General features: G+C 43.2%; 1 protein-coding gene across 1 annotated transcript in view; it reads right to left on the bottom strand.

Moving 5' to 3' along the window:
• Window positions 1-21986, bottom strand: part of LOC140147874 (uncharacterized) — a 97881-nt gene that overhangs the window by 38541 nt on the left and 37354 nt on the right. Inside the window, 4 exon segments of the mRNA XM_072169651.1 lie at window positions 6989-7078; window positions 8130-8263; window positions 8899-8985; window positions 20298-20458. Coding sequence (XP_072025752.1) covers window positions 6989-7078; window positions 8130-8263; window positions 8899-8917 — 243 coding nt within the window. The 5' untranslated portion in view covers window positions 8918-8985; window positions 20298-20458.

The following is a 21986-nucleotide window of genomic DNA, read 5'->3' as shown; positions in this document are numbered from 1 at the left end:
AACCTCGGTGAATGGAGAGGACAGCTGACTTATAGCTGGCCCCAGTGGCCCGCTGAAGTCTTGCTTGGAACTTTTCTGTCAGAAACTCCGAACTAGCAGCACAGAGGCTCTAGCGGGAGAGCTATTTGTCTCATTGCACCAAGCGTAGTATGGAGCCAGACTCTGGCTATACGTACGAAGGGTAGACTGCCGTCTAGCCCCGGCGATGAGAAAAACAGCTTCTGATGAAAAGTATCCCTCCGCTGCGTGTTCCTGGTAAGGGCCATGCAGCTAACTGCAGGTGCTCTAGTGATAGACTGGGTACCTCCGCTCCGGGCATCCGGAGTAGATCTGGTACCTCGGGAGTGCCAGCGGCCTTGCCGCTAGCAGAATGACAATGCAGTCTTCCCACCGGATCTTGGCCACCACCCTCATGAGTAGTGAGATCGGAGGGACTGCATAAGCTGTCATCCCTCCCCAGTCTATGGACAGAGCGTCCACGGTGAATGCTTGGGGGTCCGCGACCCTTGAGCAGTACACCGGCAGTGGGTGATTGCGATGAGATGCGAACAGATCTTTCGAGGGTGGTACATCCCTTGAAGATCGTCTGAGCGACTCTGCGAGCAAGGGACCATTCTGCTGGTCCCGACACCCTTCCTCGTGACAGATTGTGCGCGAGGATGCTGGTGACGCCAGCGATGTGTATCGCTCTCATCGTAATCTGCCTGAACTTGCACCACCCTATCAGGTGTCGTGCATGCAGGCTCAATCGTGGTGGCCGGAGTCCCCTTGTCTGTTGGGGTAGGCTACCACGGTTGTGTTATCCGTCAGGACAACGGTATGTGATTCCACGATCACCTCCTCGTGGCGAGGGAGGTTGATGTGAAACTCTGTCTCTATGGCCCCCATAGGCCCGAGACGGAGTCTCCGTGGATGTGGACCCCCAGCCCGTTTTGGCGCTATGGTCGTCACTACGTGACATACCGGGGTGCAGGAAACCTGACACCCTGGGTCAAATTGGGCTGATGGGTCCACCACCAGAGTTCTCTCGCGCGATCTCCGACAACGGAACCGCGAGGATATTGAGTGACGACTGGGCCTGCAAGCAGGCTAGAAGGTGTAGTTGGGTAAGCCCTAACGTAGAAAGCGGCAGTACAGTGCGAGGTCTACCATACTGGCCATTAGGCCTACCACCTTCATCCATGCCACAGCGGGTTTTGCCCGAGACTCGGCCAAGAGTCAGGCACACCGCACCATGTTCGCCACCCGCTCGGGTGAGAGCACCGCGAACCCCTCCGTGAGGGTGATCTGGGCCCCTACAAATAGTGGTGTTCATGCGTCGGGACCACGCTGGACTTTTTTGAGCTGATCAAAAATCCAGGGTCCCGCACCCACGGACTATCAACCCCATGAGACCCGTAGTCTTCAGTGGAGTGCGTCCGTATATGAGCCAAACGTCCAGGTAGCAACTGATGTTGACACCCCTGTGCTTCAGGTGCGCTGCCACCGCTCTGACCAAGAGTGTTAAACACCCTGGGAGAGATGGACAGGCGGATGGCGGTATCAAAACTGGTAATTTTGATCCTGTACCTAGAAGCGCAGATGCCTCCGATCTTGAGAGGCGATTGGCATATGCAGATAGGCGTCCGAGAGATCTAGCGATGCTGTTCCCATGCCCCTGATGGGGCAGGCTAGCACCGGGCGAGAGTCCCCATTCTGAACCTCTTGGGCCTGAAGAACGTGTTCAACAGCCTGCGGTTCCGGATGGGGCTCCCGTCGCCGGTCTTCCTTGGAGCCAATGGCTCCAAGATCACCCGTAGAACGGGGGTAGACCGGGACAATCGCCCGCTTCGTGAGAAGCTGTGTGATCCCTGTCAGTAGTGCCCGGCGCTGGGGGCCGTCTGGCGGCACTACTGTGGACCTCTGAAATGTGCAGGCGAATGTGGGGAGACTGGGTTGCCAGTCTGTAACCCCCACTCACCACTGACCATACCCAGGCGCTCAAAGAGATGGTTTCCCACCTCTGGGTGAAAGCCATAAGCTGGTCGATCCACTGGGAGATCCCCTGTGGAAAAACCGCTGAGCCCCCAGGAATGCTCTGCCTAGCTTCCCTTGGAAGAGCGCTTGCTCTTCTTCGGGCTTGCCAGCTGTTCCTGTGCTACCCTTGCGCCTCCCAGAAATGGGTGCTGCAGAGGTAGTGGGCTCGGGTACTGTTGGTGGTGCACGGCCTGCTGAAGTCGGAGCTCCTACCCATGGTAAGGGCAGTTTCCGACCTCTTCAGAGTGCTCCCGTTGGTAGCTTCTTTGCACGGTCCTCCACCGTAGCACAGAAGCATCCAAAGAGAAAAAGGACCCTGCCTTTCCATCGCGTTGAGCGGTTGGAGTGGCAGGCCCCCCCCTCCCCCCGGCGCTGAGTGGACACCCTATGGGCTAGGCCCATGGAGCTCTCGTTGAGGCTAGCTGTTAGCACCGCTAATAGGCTCACCTCGCGGAAGAGCTCAGATGTTGTCTGAGCGTGATGCGCTTGACGACATCTGGGTCCCTCTCGGATCCCCTCAGGTAGGTCCCGTGGTCCTCCCGCGTTACACGCAGAGGAAGCGTGCAAGCACGCGGCGTCATAGCTCTACTGAGCTCGACAGCCCTACGATATCTACCCGTGAGGTTTGCCGGGAATGAGAGTGCAGGCGTCCCCTGTGAGGAAGCAGCAGCTGAGCATCCTACTGAAAGGATCCCTGGTCCTCCTCCATGGACTCCCCCTTAGGGGTGTCCGGAGGAAGATCAGTGCTGTTGCTCCCCTCGCGAGGCAGCGGGGGGAGGAGATTGTAGTGATGTCTCTACCGGACTCAGCTTCCGACTCCTTTCCTCGCCCCACAGTATCCGTATCATGCTCCGATGATGACGGTAACTGAGGACGGGCATCTGAAAGCGGGTAAGAAGGCATAACCACTGTGTGGCTCGCCGACTACCTGCCAGCAGAAGAGGGAGTACTCCCGCAAGACCCTGAGGTATCCGCCATGGCACCACTGGGTCCGCATGCTCTCGCAGCCGTCGTCCTAGCGCTAGCAGCACGGGCCTACCTGATCAAGATCTGGGTTAGCCCCATGCCGGCTGGCCTGGTCAACAGCTGATGTTGGTACTGCGTGGCCATCGCTAGGCGACACTTGCCACGGTGCTAGGCCGTGGAAGAAACACCCTGCGGCGGGTACCACGGGCATACCCGCCGGCAGCTGACCCTGAAAGGATCCGCCACCAGGGTAACCCCATGGTACTGCAGTACCAGCACCGCCTCCCCTTGTTGCCACAGAGACTGTGGCGACTAAAGCGGTGCTGCGTGTACCGGTGCGGTATCAGCGTGGGTACCCGTGAGGGTTCCCAACTGTGGACCGCTGTACCCTCGCCACACTGCGTTCCCTGTTTGGGGATCAAGCTGTGTGCTGGCGTGGTACCGGCGCGGTACTAGCGTAGGTGCCCGTGAGGGCTCCCGGCTGTGTACCACTGTACCCATGCCTCACTGCGTTCCCCGCAAGGGGATCAATACCGGCTGTCCCTTGGCTAGAGGGAGCTTGCCTAGTACCACGGGTAGCTGAGCGTGCATACCCCCGATCAATCACCTCGCCACCTGAATAGGCAGCGTCAATCAATGGAGCTATGCCCTGTTGATTTGACAGTGATCGATCAAGAGAGGGTAATTGACCCATTGACGGTAATGGATCACCCACGCTCCGCTGGCTCTCGAGGACATAAGTGGGTTGTTGATCAGCTAGGCTGTTCAAGCTACTTACTGTACCCTCTAGAGCTTCGCCCAAGGTCGCTGTGTGTGGCGGACCACTCACGGCAGCTATGGGCGGGTGCATAGCGGCTACCACTGAAGTCAAGCCGTAGCTTCGCCTTTGTAGCTGCCACGAATGCACCTGGGTCGCTGTCCCGTGAGAGACTGCGAGCCCAACCCCTGAATAATCGCCAGCCAGTCCCTGTGGACAGCCAGCAGCTATTCTAGGGCCCAGGGTATCACTCGGCGGTCCCGCCATGGAACGCTGCCGTGTGACAACCCCAGTTGGTTCTGCTAAGACTACACCCACAGCGTTAGCAGCGGTATCGTCTCTGCTGAACCCATGCATGCTAGGGTTCAACCCAGGCAAGCCCGGGTACCCTTGCATGCTGCCCGTCGCTGCTACTACTGTGGCTGTTTGAGCCCGTGAGACATGCCTGCAACAGACGGGTGTCCTCCTGCTAAAAACCCGTGAGGATTTTCGCTAGAGGGCTGGTATCCTCCTGCTACAAAACCCGCTAGGGTTTTCGCTGGTGGTTACCGCTCTGCTGCCTGCTACTTTGCTCCGGCGTATAGTCAGTGCTTTCGCTGGCTGCTGAGCCTTTGGACGCGCTTAGCAGTCCCGAAGGAACCGCTGCTTGTCCGGGACCGGAGCCCCTTAAGCAGACCTGCCATGACCCATAGGGGCTGTCACAGCAGAATCTACCGTGTCGACTGGTATCCTCCTGCTGCAAAACCCGCTAGGGTTTTCGCTGGTGGTTACCGCTCTGCTGCCTGCTACTTTGCTCCAACGTATAGTCAGTGCTTTCGCTGGCTGCTGAGCCTTTGGACGCGCTTAGCAGTCCCGAAGGAACCGCCTGCTTGTCCGGGGACCGAGCCCCTTAAGCAGACCTGCCATGACCCATAGGGGCTGTCACAGCAGAATCCACCGTATCGACCTTACCAGTGCCCTTGGTAGATTTCTTCTCTTCGTCTTATGGCGATGACGGAGCCTATCCCAATCGTCAAGCTGGAACTCGGAGAGTCCTAAGCAAAAGAAAGACATCTAGAAGATCGTGAGCACTCCTGTGGGTGAAACAGAGCGGGTGTGGGTCCCGCTCCGTCACCAGGGAAGGGCAAGCCCGACAGGGCCGAGGCGGCGAGGAGAAAGGGAGGGGGCACTACCCCCAACACGCGACTCAAGCCCAGTAAGCAAACCTGAGCACGGAGGCTGGTCGCTAACGTTAGTGGTAAAGTAAGGACTGGCTAACTTTATTACTAAAATGTCAGACGGTCCCTACCAATCCCCACCGTATGAATATCTGATTAACTCGTCTTTATTGGACGGTAATGAAGACATAACGATAGAGTAATCACCCTAACATAGCAACAATAACCTACCGTACATGAAATACAATGTGTATGTACAAACATCTATTGTAACTTACAGGCTGCAATGGTTGTTTTACGTGGGAAACAAAATGAATGGCGTCAACGAGCGGCCATTTTGAATTGCTCGTGTGTCCCGTATACAAACGGAGGCACGATATGTAGTTAAGTTTTGGATCGTTTTTTGTCACTTTTTCGCCAGAAAATGCCGTCAAAACTATCCTCAGCCGAACAATACCGGTTTGGTTTTACCTAAGGTGTGAAACTACAACCGTATATCTCGCCTTGGTCGAGAAATTGACACACAGTGCTATGAACAATCGATAGGCACGTCTGTGTCAGTCGGAGACCAAGGAGGATAAGGACGATCATATGGTGTGACGTCACCTTTTGGGTGAGTCCACCGGGGATCGGGTTTTTTTGTTATTTATTCATTTATGTGGGACAAAATGACTATTGGTTTTTCCGCATCTCGGGATCGATGCAAGAAGTATCTTAATCAACATCGGAAACGGTAAGATCGACCGGTGTACTGAGTCCAGTAAAATTTGACTTTTTGTAATAAAACCGGGTCGACCCGGTTTTATTCAGAATTTAACGAGCGAGTGCTTGCTAACATGTACCGTGGATGTCAGCTTGTATGTACACACATCGAGCGCGATGTTCCGTGCAGTTACATGTAATACTATCGGCGAGCGTAGTACACGCATTGTAGGCGTTGGAATGAAATCGTAATTTTCTTCGTTATGCCTCATTTGTTTGGCTTGAAATTAAAAGGGGATAATGTGATCAGTGAAAACAAACATTTAAACATGTTAAATAAGAATCTATTATTTATGCCAATTACACATTATTGCTTAGGTAATCAGATGAGTAAATGTTATTTTCATTTTTATGAGTGCAAGTTCTACTTTGCATTAAAGTGAGGAAGTTGAACAATTTTTGTTCACATACAGTTTACAGGCTTTGTCCACCATCAGGCTTCAAACATGGCCCAAAGTCGGCTTAATACCCAGTCTGTGCAGTAATTATGCATCCCAATTTCACTGATGTGAGTCCCTTTAATAGTTCACTTGTACTTTAATCATCAAAACAAAAACCTGCTCTCAAACAGAATTTGTTAACAAAATTGAAAGTGACCAGATAAGTTCACATCCAAAGTTGGAACAAAAACTGTAAATATTTATCTATGGTATGTTCATGTGTAGAAAAAAAATCAGCAATGGTATTTAAAGCATTGTTCACATGTTCATTCATGCATGCTATTTAATAGTATATCCAGTGTAAGTTGGATGGAACAAGATTTACACCAAACTACCTGAATCTTACACAAATGGGGAAACGGTCACATTACCAACTTAATGATAGAACATACTTCAGTTGTTAGAGGTCATTTAGACAAAGATGGAACATGACTTTTAACAGGGTTTATGAGACACCAAAGGTAAATGGAGGGGTCATGCTCCACCTTATACTGGAAAGAGAATAGTTACATTTTTGATACATAGAATTTAAACCAAAGAACCTGGACTCCTTATAAGCCACATACAATAACGCTGTCAGCTATGGGGAAAATTGAGTGTATTCGGGTCCTTGTTGTCGGTGAATAGAAATGAACCAAAACTATTCTGTATCTCATCTAAAGCGTATATTGTAGGTATCGCATGCACTCCCTGCAGGTCACATCAACTTCGCCTCTCATATGCGTCAAGTATGTGATGTCACGTATGATTGGCTTGAGCACATTCCGAGCGAAACCGAATAGCCCACATTTTGCTCCATGCATGTCCCAAGATGGCGGGGGAGTCCAGGTTCTCTGGTTTTAATTCTTTGGACCATTATAACCTACACGTCACATAGCATTAATTCTTACCAGTGTTCTTTCATCAATAACTTTGATGCCTTCTAATGAAACGTTAATAACTATCTTTTGTTTGTGTTCACCTTTCTCTTTCACCATTGCCTACAAAAAAAGAGAACAAGCAAACAAACAAACAAAATAATGAAAATTTTATAAAAATCAATCAAGAATAAAACAACTCACAATTGACAAGTGCACATTAAAATCAAGAAATAGTTACGTTTACTTCTGGAATATGCACGTAGCAGTCAACTGTCTAAGATCAGCGTATAGTTCTGGTTCTTGTTGAATCCTTCTCAACACCTTATTAGGGCCAAGCGAGAAGGACTCTGGAACCTAGAGACAAGGTCAAAGTGGGGATAGAATAGGCCAATGAAACAATTTCAATCCAAATTGAAATATCAAAAATCTTTTTCAACAGAATCCTGTATCTTTGACCCCAAACACAGAAGGAAGTCAATTTTGTTGCATATCTGGTTACAGATTTACTGGTATAATTCCAATTCCTTTCTTTGGCTTTTGTATACAGATTCAACTCCTATCCAACAATCTTCAAAATTCATAAACTTAACTTTCCCAACGACATGTGGTGCCCCTTACCAATCCCTGCTTGATGGTACTGGGTTCACACGTACATTTACCTTAAGCTTTTCCATCTTTTCTCCTCCATACCTATCAGTTAAAGCTTAGAAGTTGGTACCTACAATCTCAGAAAAAAATGTACCATACCTTAAATGCTCCCAATCTACCCCTGTGCAATGTTGAAATGCACAATGTCCTCATCTTCATTGTATCTTCTCCCAACATTGATTGGTGGGGAAATGGGAGGGGGCATATATCTTAGTTTCCAGATACTCATATATTATGTACACTAAGGTAAGAAAACATGGGAATCAGAGGATGTGTTCATCATTTTCTAAGATTGTAGTATGCTCACTACTACTTTTAACTGATAATACCAACCAAATATTCCAAGCACATCTTGTCTCCTCTGGCCCCAGGCACATCTTTGGTACAACCAGTGTGGCTTTGAAGTTGATACTGTGTAGTCCCACTCCTACTTTGATAACACCAGGCATTGGTATTCAATTCATACCTCCTCTTGTCGTATCTTTAGTTAATACCATGCATTCTTTGATTGAGTCATACTTACCTTAAGCTTTCCCATCGACTCCAAGCACATCTTGTCTCCCCTGGCTTCTGGGACATCTTCAATACCTATTAGTTTAGCTTTGAAGTTTATACCTGGTGGCTCGTACTTATCGGCTTTGCTGCCTGGTTCCTCTTCTAATTACAGCATAAATATTTAAAAAGAAAAGAAGTTAACAATAAATTATCTGTAATGTGTATGGAACAAAGGCAAGGGCCAGGGCTTTAACTTAAGAGCTGACTGCAGTATATGGTAGGCACCTTGACCTTTGCTGTGGAGCAGATCACACGCTCAAATAATTGTACACAAGTACGAGTCTGAAAATGCTGATAAAGGTCTTCAACAGTATTATTTATTCTATTCTTTTACACATGGAGCCTGATAAAGCCTACCAATTCTCATCCCTGTTCATTGATTTCATATAGGTGTAAAATAAGTATACAAGTTACATCATTAAACACGTGCAGGCCCATGGAGACCAAATTTTATTATTGAATCCTTTGCAAGCAACTGGTATCCCTTTACTGAATGTGACAAATATACCGCAAAGGTTCGCCTAATGGTGCATATATGGGCTTTCCACCAGCAAATTAAGGCACAGACCCATAATTCTTTTTGGGATTTTCAGAGGAGGGGGACTATTTGTACGTGAAATATAAACTAAGGCAAAGGAGTCCATGTGCACCTTTAGGCAAATCTTCATCATGGTATATATCACAATGACCCTAGTAACAGTGTTACTTGTCGGAACTACAGTATCGATTTTACCTACCTTTTTTTGGCGTTGTCATGTTGAAGTGGTTTTATCTCATTCCAAGAAGGCGTACAGATGTTAAGAGTGACTGCTGATGGAGCAAATCTGTATAGGTGGCAAAGAAAATTAAATCAACAGTTTTAGTACACAGTAAGTAACTGTAAAGGTGAAATTATAGCGAATCCAAACTGAACATGCCAGTGCGTTCACTAACATTTAACTTTTTGAAAAAACAGTACTACAGGGTGCAAAATGTCAAGGGAGGAAGGCAGCATGCATTCAAGCCCAATTTCCAGTTAACACTTCCTATGTATATGCACAGCCCACAACTTGGGATTTCCCTTTCACTACTGATCCACAACATGTGCATCTATCAGGGCACACACTGTTCTTTAAATTTAGGTACAAAAGTTCACACTCTGCAACTTGAGGTGAAATTTTGTACTGTGATTGTTTAATTGAGGTTATTGAACTATGTCACTGGGATGAGGCCATTGTGATCCATAGATACACATCCAAGATGCCACCATGGCATGAGAATGATACTACAGTCAAATTATTCACAGTATAAGTTTGGGGGGAAATTTGAAACTGTTTGTGCGGAATAATCATTCATATTGATCATAATATTTAAGAAGTGAATTGTAGTATATTTTCCCTTACCCACATCCAAGATGGCCGCCATCATCCTACGTGTAACTCACAGTATTGTGACTTGCGGTGGGAATGTGATGTCACATTTATTGCAATTTTTGCATAACATGCGTTAAAGGAGGAAAATTGAACGTTAAAGCAAACAAATCACTAACTTGGCAGCAGACCGGCCTGTTGATTTTTTTTCTCTACGTAATATATATTGAATGAACAAAGAAGCTTTAAAATACTTTTTATTAAAATTATGCAATTCAGCATAGTACCTTGTGACTCAAATATCTATTGTGGAAATTAGCATAATTAAGGGAATTTACAATTATAAAGCACTCCATTTTTTGGTGCAAAAGATGCTTAGATATTGATCAGTGGAAATTTGTAATGAGCCCAACTGCGCACATTAGATATTGATGGCAACCCTGTATACAATGTAATTGACTTAATCATCAGACATGCACTAGTATAGTCATGTTCACATTGTCGGACGTATGCCCGGCAGAACTTGGTCAGCGCAAGTTGCTAGGAGTAGCGGTAGGTGCTGCCAGGAGTAGGTGCAGTGTGAACGATGGTCAGCGTAAGTTCCGCCAGGCGTACGTCCGACGATTTACTCCTGACAAAAGTCAGGAGTAGCGAGCTAGGTGTAACTTCCGCCAGACGTAAGTTGCAATGTAAACACAAATTACGCCTAGCACCGGAGTAAGTTTGACCTTTTGTTGGTCAGAACTAAGAAATTACATATCGCGTGGTTGATAAAGGTCACAGAAACATCGGAAGTGGTAGCCAATGTTTACGCCTACCAGAAGTGAATACTTGGTGGAACTGGTCCGCGTAGTGCTAGGAGTAGGCCAGGTGTGGACACGCGGTAGGAGTATGGAAAATATTTGTGGAATTTTTATCAATGTTAGCGTAAGTTTACGCCGGGTGTAACTTAAAATGTGAACACGACTTATGTGTGGTAGACTGGTGGAAGTTAGTCATATTCGTGTCTTCCTATAATATAACTTCCTTCTGTGAAAATCCAATGCTAGTTGGCAATTTCCACTTAAAAGTTCACTTTAGCCAGTATTCATATGATACTACACTAAAATATATGATGGAGTTGGATTAAGACCATTTACTTTCCCACTTACAATTATGACGTCATATAGAGCCAGGATTTTTATCCGATGCCCAGCGGGCTAAATCCACTGAGCCTCGCATGGCAAAACTAATTGACCGATTCTCAAGTGTAAAGGAAAACATAAGAAACTGGGGTACGTTTATTTGGCCCTCAAGCATGTACGTTGAAATGTGTTTGGCCCCTTATGGCTCTCAATCATATAAAGGTGAAAACCCAGGGTTCGCAGAGGTTTTTGCCGCAGGTTTTAACCACTTGGCAAAAACAGTTTTTGCCGGCAAAAATGGCAAAAACTAAAAAAGTGATTTATAGTTCAATTTTTTCATCTCAAAACAAATTATCAAGTTACAAAAATAAGTTCCCAAGTGTAACAAGGCCAGATTTTGTAATTATAAGCAATATATTAAGAAATTAAAGGCATGCGTTTTCATTGCTCAAGTGCATTTAATCGAAATGTGGCCTGTATCAAATTCAAAACTTTTTCATTTTAAGGACTTGATGAGACAAAAAATATATTGAATGATTCGTTGAAAGATGTGTGTTACTGTTTATGAGCTTTCTGTGTCACTTTTTAATATTTGAGTGACTATGTGTGAGTTTTTGCCAGTTTTTGCCGGTTTAAACCGGGCAAAAACAGTTTTTGCCAGGTTTTTGCCACAAACCGAACCCTGTGAAAACCCCTGTCATATTGACTATCTTAGACTCTGTAGAAATCTAAGATTGTATTGATCTGCAAAATGTGTGATTCAAGTGCCTATAACCATAGACAAGGCGGTTCTCGAACCACGAGTCTCGCCTGCTTTTGTGACCGCCTGCTTTTGCGATAACTGTTGGTAGAGAGGTAAATGAATTTGGCGGTTATCGGCTGGGCACGATTATCTGGCCGATGGTAACTGTACCCACCAAGTTTCATGCCCATGCAACAGTTTTTACTAATATGACCTCAGATGACCCTGGTGGCCCTGAAATGACCTTCTAAAATTTTGGCTCTAAATGTTGACTGTACCACTGCGTGCTAAGTTTCATGCCCATACGACAGTTTTTACTAATTTGACCTCAGATGACCCCTGGTGGCCTCGAAATGACCTTCTAAAAATTTGGCTTTAAATGTTGACTGTATCCATCAAGTTTCATGCCCATCCGACAGTTTTACTAATTTGACCTCAGATGACCCTGTTAACCTCAAAATGACCTTCCAAAATTTGGCTTTAAATGTTGACTGTACCCACCAAGTTTCATGTCCATCCAACAGTTTTTACTAATTTGACCTCAGATGACCCTGAAATGACCTTCCAAAAATTTGGCTTGAAATGTTGACTGTACCCACCAAGTTTCATGTCCATACGACAGTTTTTACTAATTTGACCTCAGATGACCCCTGGTGACCCCAAAATGACCTTCCAAAAATATGGCTTTAAATGATGACTGTACCCACCAAGTTTCATGCCCATACGACAGTTTTTACTAATTTGACCTCAGATGACCCCTGGTGACCCCAAAATGAACTTCCAAAAATTTGCCTTGAAATGTTGACTGTACCCATCAAGTTTCATGCCCATACGAGTTTTTAATAACTTGACCTCAGATATCCCTGAGTGACCTCGGATGACCCCGTAATGACCTTCCAAAAATTTGGCAAAACCAAAGAACTATTTCATCAAAGTAATAAATCAAAACAGAAAGATGCTTCCTTTACGAGTTATCACTCATTGAAAGTGCTACTTTGCTATACTTTACATGGAAAGCGACTATCTTAAAGTCGCCATATTTCCTTAATTACATGACCGATCAAGCTGTTATTGGGATATGTGATGCACAGTTGAAAATTAATTATTAAAAGATTTGGTGACCTCAGTTGACCTTTGACCTTGTATGTGACCTTTGACCTCACGAAATTGGATAAAGTATGTTGCGCTGAAAAATCAAATTTGGCAATACCAAAGAACTATTTCATCAAATAAATCAAAACAGAAAGATGCTTCCTTTACGAGTTATCACTCATTGAAAGTGCTACTTTGCTATACTTTACAAAGAAAGCGACTATCTTAAAGTCGTCATATTTCCTTAATTACATGATCGATCAAGCTGTTTTTGGGATATGTGATGCACAGTTGAAAATTAATTATTAAAAGATTTGGTGACCTCAGTTGACATTTGACCTTGTATGTGACCTTTGACCTCATGAAAATCTAATCAGGTCCGAGAACCTCTGGCCACGCAACTCCCCACCAAGTTACGTCACTGTACCCCATACGGATCTCCAGATAATTTGTTTACAAGGTATTTTGCTTATTACGCATATATTATGCAAATTAGGTACTTAATTACCATATTTTACGCTCAAAATCTAATCAGGTCGAGAACCTCTGGCCCCGCTACTCCTCACCAAGTTAGGTCACTGTACCCCATACGGATCTCCAGATAAGCTGTTCACAAGGGTTTTTGCTTGATACGCATCAAATACGCATAAATTATGCAAATTAGGTACTTAATAAGCATATTTTGCGCTGAAAATCTAATCAGGTCGAGAACATCTGGCCACGCTTCTCCCCACCAAGTTACGCCACTGTACCCCATACGGATCTCCAGATAAGCTGTTCACAAGGTTTTTTTGCTTGATACGCATCAAATACGCATAAATTATGCAAATTAGGTACTTAATTAGCATATTTTGCGCTGAAAATCTAATCAGGTCGAGAACATCTGGCCATGCTACTCCCCACCAAGTTACGCACTGTACCCCATACGGATCTCCAGATAATCTGTTCACAAGGTATTTTGCTTATTACGCATAAATTATGCAAATTAGGTACTTAATTACCATATTTTGCGCTCAAAATCTAATCAGGTCGACACCCTTTGGTCATGCTACCCCCTATAAAGTTTCGTCATCATAGCACTTACGGTTCTCCAGATAACGCGTTCACAAGCTTTTTCCGAACGCACACACGCACCCCCACACACGGACACACACACACCATAGTGATTACTAAGTCTCTCCCTGAACATTCAGGCGAGACAAAAACATTTTTCTTTTTACTAAAAATTTTAATATTAGTTTTTTTTAACTACCACCAAGCCCAGCAGTCATTCCATGTTTTACCACCCCTGAATAGGTTTTAGACAAATTTTGCCCAATTTGGTTTTGGACTCTTACCAATTTAGTTTTGGATTTCTTTTTTTCTTCCTTTCTTTTCTTGATTTTGTTCTCCCATCTTGAGTCTTTGTGACTGTTCTGCCAGAATACTGTGGATTTCAGAGGCCTTACATTTATCCTGTACCCTTTTAGTTTCTTTAGCCCATTTTTGAAAATTTTCATCAAATTTCACCCCACACCCCCTTGAAATTGCCCAAAACTTACATTTATTTCTTCAACTCATATATAAAGGTTTTCTTCACCAGGGTCGGATCCAGGAATTTTTGATACATGTAAAGGGGGCGCCTTTTGGTCGACGACGAAAAAAATGTATTAAAGGGGGTTACCCCCTCGAAAACTCGACGGTTTTGGCCCATTGTTTGCTGTTCATGGCGAATTTGTTCCTTTTTTTAATTTCTTACAATTTTTGTATTTTTAAGTTACCGGCGCCCTTTGCTAGTAAAAAAATAGAGGGGGCGCGCGCCGGCTGCGCCCCCCTAAATCCGCCCCTGTTCACTGCACATATAAAGGTGGTATGGGTATGTGCGGCAGTCAAGGGGCCTTTTTTCAGGCTCTCGGGCAGTTACGCAAGACCCACATTTTAATCATGCTTCAGTTTTTTGAGCCTCAAACTCTGACAATTGTAGTTCTTTCACTCAAATTTGGAATGGCCCAATTTCAGTTCACTAGACCCCCCAAAATGCTGAAATTTCAGTTCATCAAGCCCCTATTTTGCCCAAAAATCAGTTCTTAGTTCCTAAACTGGGTGCTCCGCAAGCACACCCATACCAAAATTTAAGTTGAGTGCCCGGCTTCCCCTTTTTGCCCCTCTCTGAAAACATCCTCCTATGCTACTGCCATGGTTGCACATAATAATACATCAAGCTCAGAGCTCATTATCACAAGTAAAGTTACAGCAGATATTGATGATAGAGTGGCACACTTATTTGTTCAAATTTGCCTTTTTGTGTTACACCCCAGGTTGCACCCAAACATTTGTCACAAAACTCTATTACAGTCAATGTTGTTGTTCACTATCAGATATAAATCTGACCTTTGCACTGTATCAGTTTTCAAGTTACCAGAAAACAGGATTGAACATTTCATACATCAGTACAAAAGGTTAACACCCTGTATACACTATGAACATGTACTCTGCTGACATTCATATTGTAGAAATCTGAACTACAGTCACAGAAAGAGGAAACAGGGAATACGAATGTCCTGAAAACTTCCCCTTCCTGTCCACAAAAGTGTTCTTTTATGTCCAAACTTGAGTCCCATGGAAGGTTTGCAAGGGTTTGCAATCAGTAGGCCTAGTGGAATGTTCCTGACTTACATTTTCAGGGTAGAGGGTGCATGCATACACGTTGTACATTACACACCCCCATGAAGTCAAATGCACTCACATACATATTTGCACTTACTACCTTGAACCGAAGACACACGTACATAAATGCTATGACATTTCAATATTGAAACAGGGAACTTTTATATGCCTACATGTACATTGTAGATCAGACCACAAACCCCAGACATATATAAACATGACTGTACCAACAAACAATGGTACATTTTTGGATAAACTTCCGGGGGGGGGGGGACACTTACATAACAGATATGCATCATGTGCCTCGGGAATAGACCCACTTTTTCAAACCGGCTTGTACCCAATGACCCCCTTTTTTGTGTTATGGTCCTACCTATTACCCAATGACCCCTTTAAAAAAATTCATGTACTCAACGACCCCCCTTTTTCTATTTCCTGCTACCCAATGACCACCCTTTTTAATTCCCAAATTTAGGTGGTATTTGTGTTCTCCTCCAAAAATAATGAGATTTTTCAAATTTCCAAGGTGGCCATTAGTTGTTTTTTTCGCAGTTTGGCACTTATTTATGTGTACTCAATCCTGTACCCAATGACTCCCATTTTACAATTTGTTACCCCAATGACGATCCTTTTTTCAAAGTTTCATACCGAATGACCCCATTTTTATTCAGGTTGTGTACTGAATGACCCCATATTTTTGTAATTGTACATTTGACCTGAATGCCCCCTACTTTTAACATGGCCGAGGCACATCCCTGCCATTTCAGATATGGAGTGCCTCCCCCGGGGATAAACTACATGTACTACACAATACAGAAATATGCACCCTCTGAAATCAGTGCCAGTGAACGGATGTCCACATATTTTTTTGTGGGTAGGTAGGGGTGGATGTGTGCGTTTGTAATAACCTGTAAACGTGGACCTACAATAGGATACGTGTATCACAGACATGGACACACCTACAACGTCAATGTCCACAGTTGCTGGATATAACCAGGACAATGAAAATAACGTAAAAATGCATTTAAAAGTGGTTCACGTTAAGGGGGTTCAGGACGGTTCAAAGTTGGATAGGAAGGTGTCTGGTGTGTGTGTGAGGTAAGTCCATGGTGTGTTAAAATTGGGTGTTTGTGTCCTCAGTTAGATAGTATTAAATCATATTCAGAATGAGGTCCTTGTTAATTTGCAGGCATGTGGGTGTGGGTTGAAGTGAGCGGGGGAGGGGTGGTGAGTAGGTGTTTGCCACCAACAAGGCCATATTTGTGGTAACACACCTCCAACAGTGGACACACACCTAAATGTGGACTGTCCATGGCCTGTCGATAGGTGCAGGATAACGAAAATGATGTTTATATGCTATTTAGAGCATGTCCTCTCTTGGTGGAATAGGGGGTGTACCCCTTGTACCCCTTAGATAGTACCATCTCAAAATATATATGTCCATGGTATGTCGATTCACTGCAGGAATGTGTGTCCTTGATTAGATAGTACAATGCTTCTTTATTTTGTATGTCCTCGTTTGGAGGCACTTACAAACAGGGGTGTATTAGTGGATTATATTCTAATTGAAATCTGGCTTGAACTCCATGGATTCATCCAATGACACAGTATTCATCCACAGTTCCACACCCACCCACCCCCACTCATCCACCCTAACCCCACACCCATATCCCTACCCTAACACATAAAGTGTTTGCCGGCAACTGCAGACATTGTGTATTGCTATCAAAACGAGGACATCTTAAAATCAACATTTAATCGACAAACCGAGGACTAAGATGGTGATATTTCATGTGTATAGCTGTGTATGATATACACAGTACAAAATACGCCTACCAACCGAGGTCACTATGTACAATAGTGGACGTATCTCTAAAATGCATGGAATTGCGACCTACTGCAGACCTCCGCAAAGTGAGGACGGTTCACGTTGGCAGGTTCGAGTCCACAGTTTAAATGTGAAAAATCTTGCATGTGTCCTCGTTTGCAGACAAACATTGACGCATAAATGTGATGCGATCAAGCAAAATCAGTCGGAACTCGGCAATAATAAATTTTCAGTTTCTTATAGGATAGTAAAAAGGATTTACAAAGCTGGATTTTGCAGAAACCCCCATTGAAATTGAACAACCTGTTCCAAAGATATGAGCAATTAAAGCGCTTCCAAAACAATAGGAAACAAAAGGAAATATTGCCTTTGTTTGGCTATATCTCAAAATCAATATTACCGAGTTCCGACTGATTTTGCTTGATCGCATCACATATGTGCACACTTCAACCCTACACACATGAATAATACAATGAACATCAGCACAGTCTAGTGCCACTCTCTTCTGAATTTTAATTTAGGACTCATTGGCAACCACTTTTAATCTAATTGAACTATTTAATCTACTTTTAATTAATTATGATGACAAAATTAGCACATCTGGGTCAACATGGTCACTGAACTAAACATAAACAAATGGTTACAAATTATGTGGGAAATGGTGGGGAGGGATTGTGTTAGAGATCCTACAACAGAAGCATATAATCACTAGGGTCCACAACATGCTCGTCTATCAGGGACAGTTCTTAAACCCTGATACATTTGTACATTCATTGAATGACCTTTGAAGAATTGGGTACAAAAACTCATACTCTGCAACTTGAGGTCAAATTTTGTACTATGATTATGTAATTGAGGTTACTGGACTATGCCATTAGGATGAGGCTATTGTGGTCCACAGTGAATGTATCTACTTGTATCATATGGATAGAAAGGGGGCAGCAGAAACTAAGTTAAAAACCCTTCAGATTTATAGCTGGCGTATTGTGGTCATTTGACTGACCCCGTTCTAACTTCAACAGACAATTACTAATTCATCAAGCCTGTGGATGCATTTGATTGACATATTGACATCTAAAATGACAATTTCTTTGAAATGACCCCACTGTGTGCTCTTGGATCAAAAACAGGAATTGATAAATGAATGGTGATACTCATGTACATCTTTTGCGCAGTGAAATTGGTGTATACAGGCAGAAAATGTAATTAAAACAATTATTATATTCCACACCATAATAAACCTCTTCCTGATTAGCGTTGCTTTTAAGGTTATTAGCTTTGATTCAAGCCCGTATCCGCCCAAAGCCCACACAACTATGTGCTCTACCTGCGCATAATTTTAATTTTTTTTTGCCTTAGGCCCCCCAAAAAAATTGTTTGTTTGTCCTCCACAGCTTTGAAAGAGGACGTGCGGGCGGGCGGATTTTTTTCTTTTCGGATTTGGCGTATTTCTGGACCTTGCTAGAGCTAAATGCTACAATCATTCATGGTGACTTAAAAAAACCAACATTTTGTTTCTTATGCAGTTAAAGTTATAATTTGTGTTCATGTCATAGTCTTTTAATGATTTGGTGGACTTTTTTTAAATTTTCAACCATGAAAGAGGTCCAGAGATACTCCAAATCTGGAAAAAAATTGAATTTTACTTATTTTTATAAAAAAAAAAATTAAAAAAAAAAAATATTGGTCAGGCCTTCATCTGAGGAGTGGGCGGTGGAGGACAAACAAACAATTTTTTTTTTTTGCCTTATTGGTAGTGTGTGTCACGATGGTGAAGGATGGGTGTGGGTCAGTGTCCGAAATAAGGAAAATATGGAGGTTGTCCCGAGGACAACTAAAGCATAAATTCTGCTTGTCCTCAAAACATTTTGGTTGTCCCCAAAATGTGTCCTATTTAAGAGGTAAAATATAGTGGTTGTCCAGAGGATAAGTACATATCTCAATATGGTTGTCCCCAGTGATTTTTGGACAAGAGGACAAGAGGACAAGAGGATAAGTGCTTATTTCGAACACTGGGTGTGGTCAAAGAGTACTAAAGATATGACAGAGATTAACTTTTATTCCTTGTTTCAATATTTTAGCTTGAAAAACTTCTGTGATACCGGATTACTTCGGCATGGATTCAGAATACCAAAATATAGAAAATAATAAGATGCTGCTAGCTGAATATGAATATTTACAGTTAGTCATACATCCAATCACGTACCGAGATTATGATGTAATTAATTTTTGTTGTCTGATTACCAATGAAAACTGCATATATTTTGTCAATGTATTGCCTCATTTACATATTGCGTTATAGTCCACTGAGTTTGTAGGCCTACCATTGGCCGGGGAGATCAGCTGCATGGCTGTAGTACAAGGGAGCATCTTGAACAATACTATTAATGGTTGTATAAGCTGGTGTAAAATGATAATGTACTTGCACACATTTAGTAGACTCATCTGAAAAACATGCTCTATTATTCATAAATTTATGTTGAATGCAGACCTCTGTGAGCCATAGATGGTTTACTTGTAAACAAATTAAATAAAATCCCACATACATGTATTTGATCGGAGTATATACATCATAGGCTTAGGAAGATTTTTAATATGGGGGGGGGGCTGAAACTTGAAAAAAAATGTTGTGGGGCCAGACTGGGGGGTGCGCAAGGGGGGTTACCACCTTGCAGTCAGAAAATTTTGCAAAATATATGTCACAAAGACATCTTCCCCCTCTACCTTTTTAGGATTATTAGGATTATTGGGGGGCCGAAAGGTATTCCAGCCCCCGCACCAAAATTATTGAGTGGGCCCCCTCAAGCCCCCGGTTCCTAAGCCTATGTACATCTGATTTGACTATATGAAGTTCAAAAATATTTTAATTCAACATACCATATTCAACTAAATTAGTGCCATGGGCACTGAAGGCAGTCTGGGGGAGTAGGGGTAAGAGCGCTTATTAAAATTATGAAATGAAAGTAAGAAATGGGAATTTCATGCATATCAATATTCAAAATACAGTGTACATGTATCTGAAGTTAGAATCGTATAAATCCTAATTTTTTCTAGAAATTTGACAGAATTTTTGTGGCCGCTAATTATGTCAATTACGATAATTGTTTAATTTATATGCACGATCGTACCTGTAGGCATACAGGCTAACATTGCAATACAGTGACCTAGCCTTCTCATATACTATGTACAAATACTCAGTTAATGAATCACCTAGTACCATAGTACATTATTAAATTTAAATGGCTATTGAAAACAGTCTGCAGCCTACCAAACCATGTACGGTAAAGTTGAAACTTACATAATAACACACAAGTCACCAAATACTCTTACCAAAAGTGTTTTAAACTATACTTGCCTACAAATCTCGTATATTTCACAGTACAAGCAGGTCCTCCCACTTGAGATGATAAAACAAGCCCTGCAGAAAGACCATGCAGCTACAGTACGCAAAACTAAACCAACATGCAGGTATAGGTATGTAGATAGATACGTTGTTGTTCCTACCGGACCTTGTACCTGCAATCAGAATCAAGGCAAACACAAGAATACCTGATAAGATTTTTGAAACCAGTTTTGATAACAATAATTCACCGAGCTGCATGTACAGTGGCAGTACATGTATAGGCAGTCAGCTGGTTATAACACAACAATATGATAGGATGAACAAAATCTTGTATGATCAGTGATCTGACTGGTGTCAATTCAGGTTAGGTGCATTGAACTTAAAATAGTCTGAGTCCTGTTTGATAAAAAAGTTCCATGTTAGGGACGCACCATTTGATACTCAGGGGGGGGGTAGGAAGTTAGGGTCGGGGAAGAATTTTTTTCGTACCAAGGCGTGAAGTTTTTTTTTTTTCGCCGCTGAAGGCGGCAAGTTTTTTTTTTTTTTAATTTCATGCATTATACACAGTTAGGTGGGGAAGGTTTTTTTTTTTTTTTAGTGTTGGTGGGGAAAGTTTTTTTTTTTTAGTGGGTGAAGTTTTTTTTTTGAAAAACTTCCTACCCCCACCCTGAGAATCTAATGGTGCGTCCCTTACCATACCATGAAGGAAATGCATTAGTTAATTTTAAAGAAATCCAAACATGGTGCATTTAGCATTGCCATGGGAATTGCCATAGGGTTGTGGCAATTTAATTGACTTGGCAAACCCCATGCCTAGCACGTATTTTGGCTCCAAATGCATTTTTTATTACATTTCTGAAAACAAGTGAGGTAACTTTTTCATTATTCATTATTTTTTATGCGACTTTCATTATATGACAAAACGCGAGTGTAAAATGTGTTGTTAGTTACCGTTCACTCACTAAAAGACTCTAATCTATCGCAATGAGTCGACTGAATCGCTGTAGGTAGTGAAAAGGATGTCTTAATGATTTTGATTTTTCCACTAGAAATGCATGGATATTCATGGGTTTTTTGTGCAAAGATGACCAGATTTCATTCTTATTTTTGAACTAGAATTATGCGGTTCGTAATTAAGGAGCCCCCAATTTTGAAAAATCACAATAATGAATTCAAGTGCGGGCCCGAAAACAAAGTGCGGGCAGCCGACTGGAAACCCGAAATCATGAAAATTATCCATTGTTTGACCCCTAAAAGATGTTGTCAAGGGTGTAAAGCACCTGATCATGAAAAAACAACCCTTTTCACTGATTTTTTTTGTCAGGCATGTGTGTGCTAGCTGCCATACCTGAATGCCCCTCCCCCCGGCCCTTTTGATATTGAAGCTCATGAACATGAACGTTAACTTATCAGGACTTATCATGCCATAGCTATTTCACTGAACACAGGAATCTCAGACTAATATCTGCTTTGTAAAGGGTACACACACATACCAGTGCATTCCTAACTCTATGACCCTAGGGGGCGTGAACTCTGCTCTGGTAGCATGCTAGCTATTGGAAGTACATGTATACCATGTATTGAAATAATACTAGTGTTACCTCCCAGGATCAATATACATGCATGTGCACACTAATGTTTATATTAAAAAATATTTCAGGATTCCAAGAATTGATTGGCAATATATTTTTGAAGTTCAGG

This window comes from Amphiura filiformis, chromosome 3 (genome assembly GCF_039555335.1).
Source record: "Amphiura filiformis chromosome 3, Afil_fr2py, whole genome shotgun sequence".
NCBI classification, from domain to species: Eukaryota; Metazoa; Echinodermata; class Ophiuroidea; order Amphilepidida; family Amphiuridae; genus Amphiura; species Amphiura filiformis.
The sequence above is the reverse complement of the archived record's forward strand: the minus strand, read 5'-3'. Positions and strand labels throughout refer to the sequence as shown.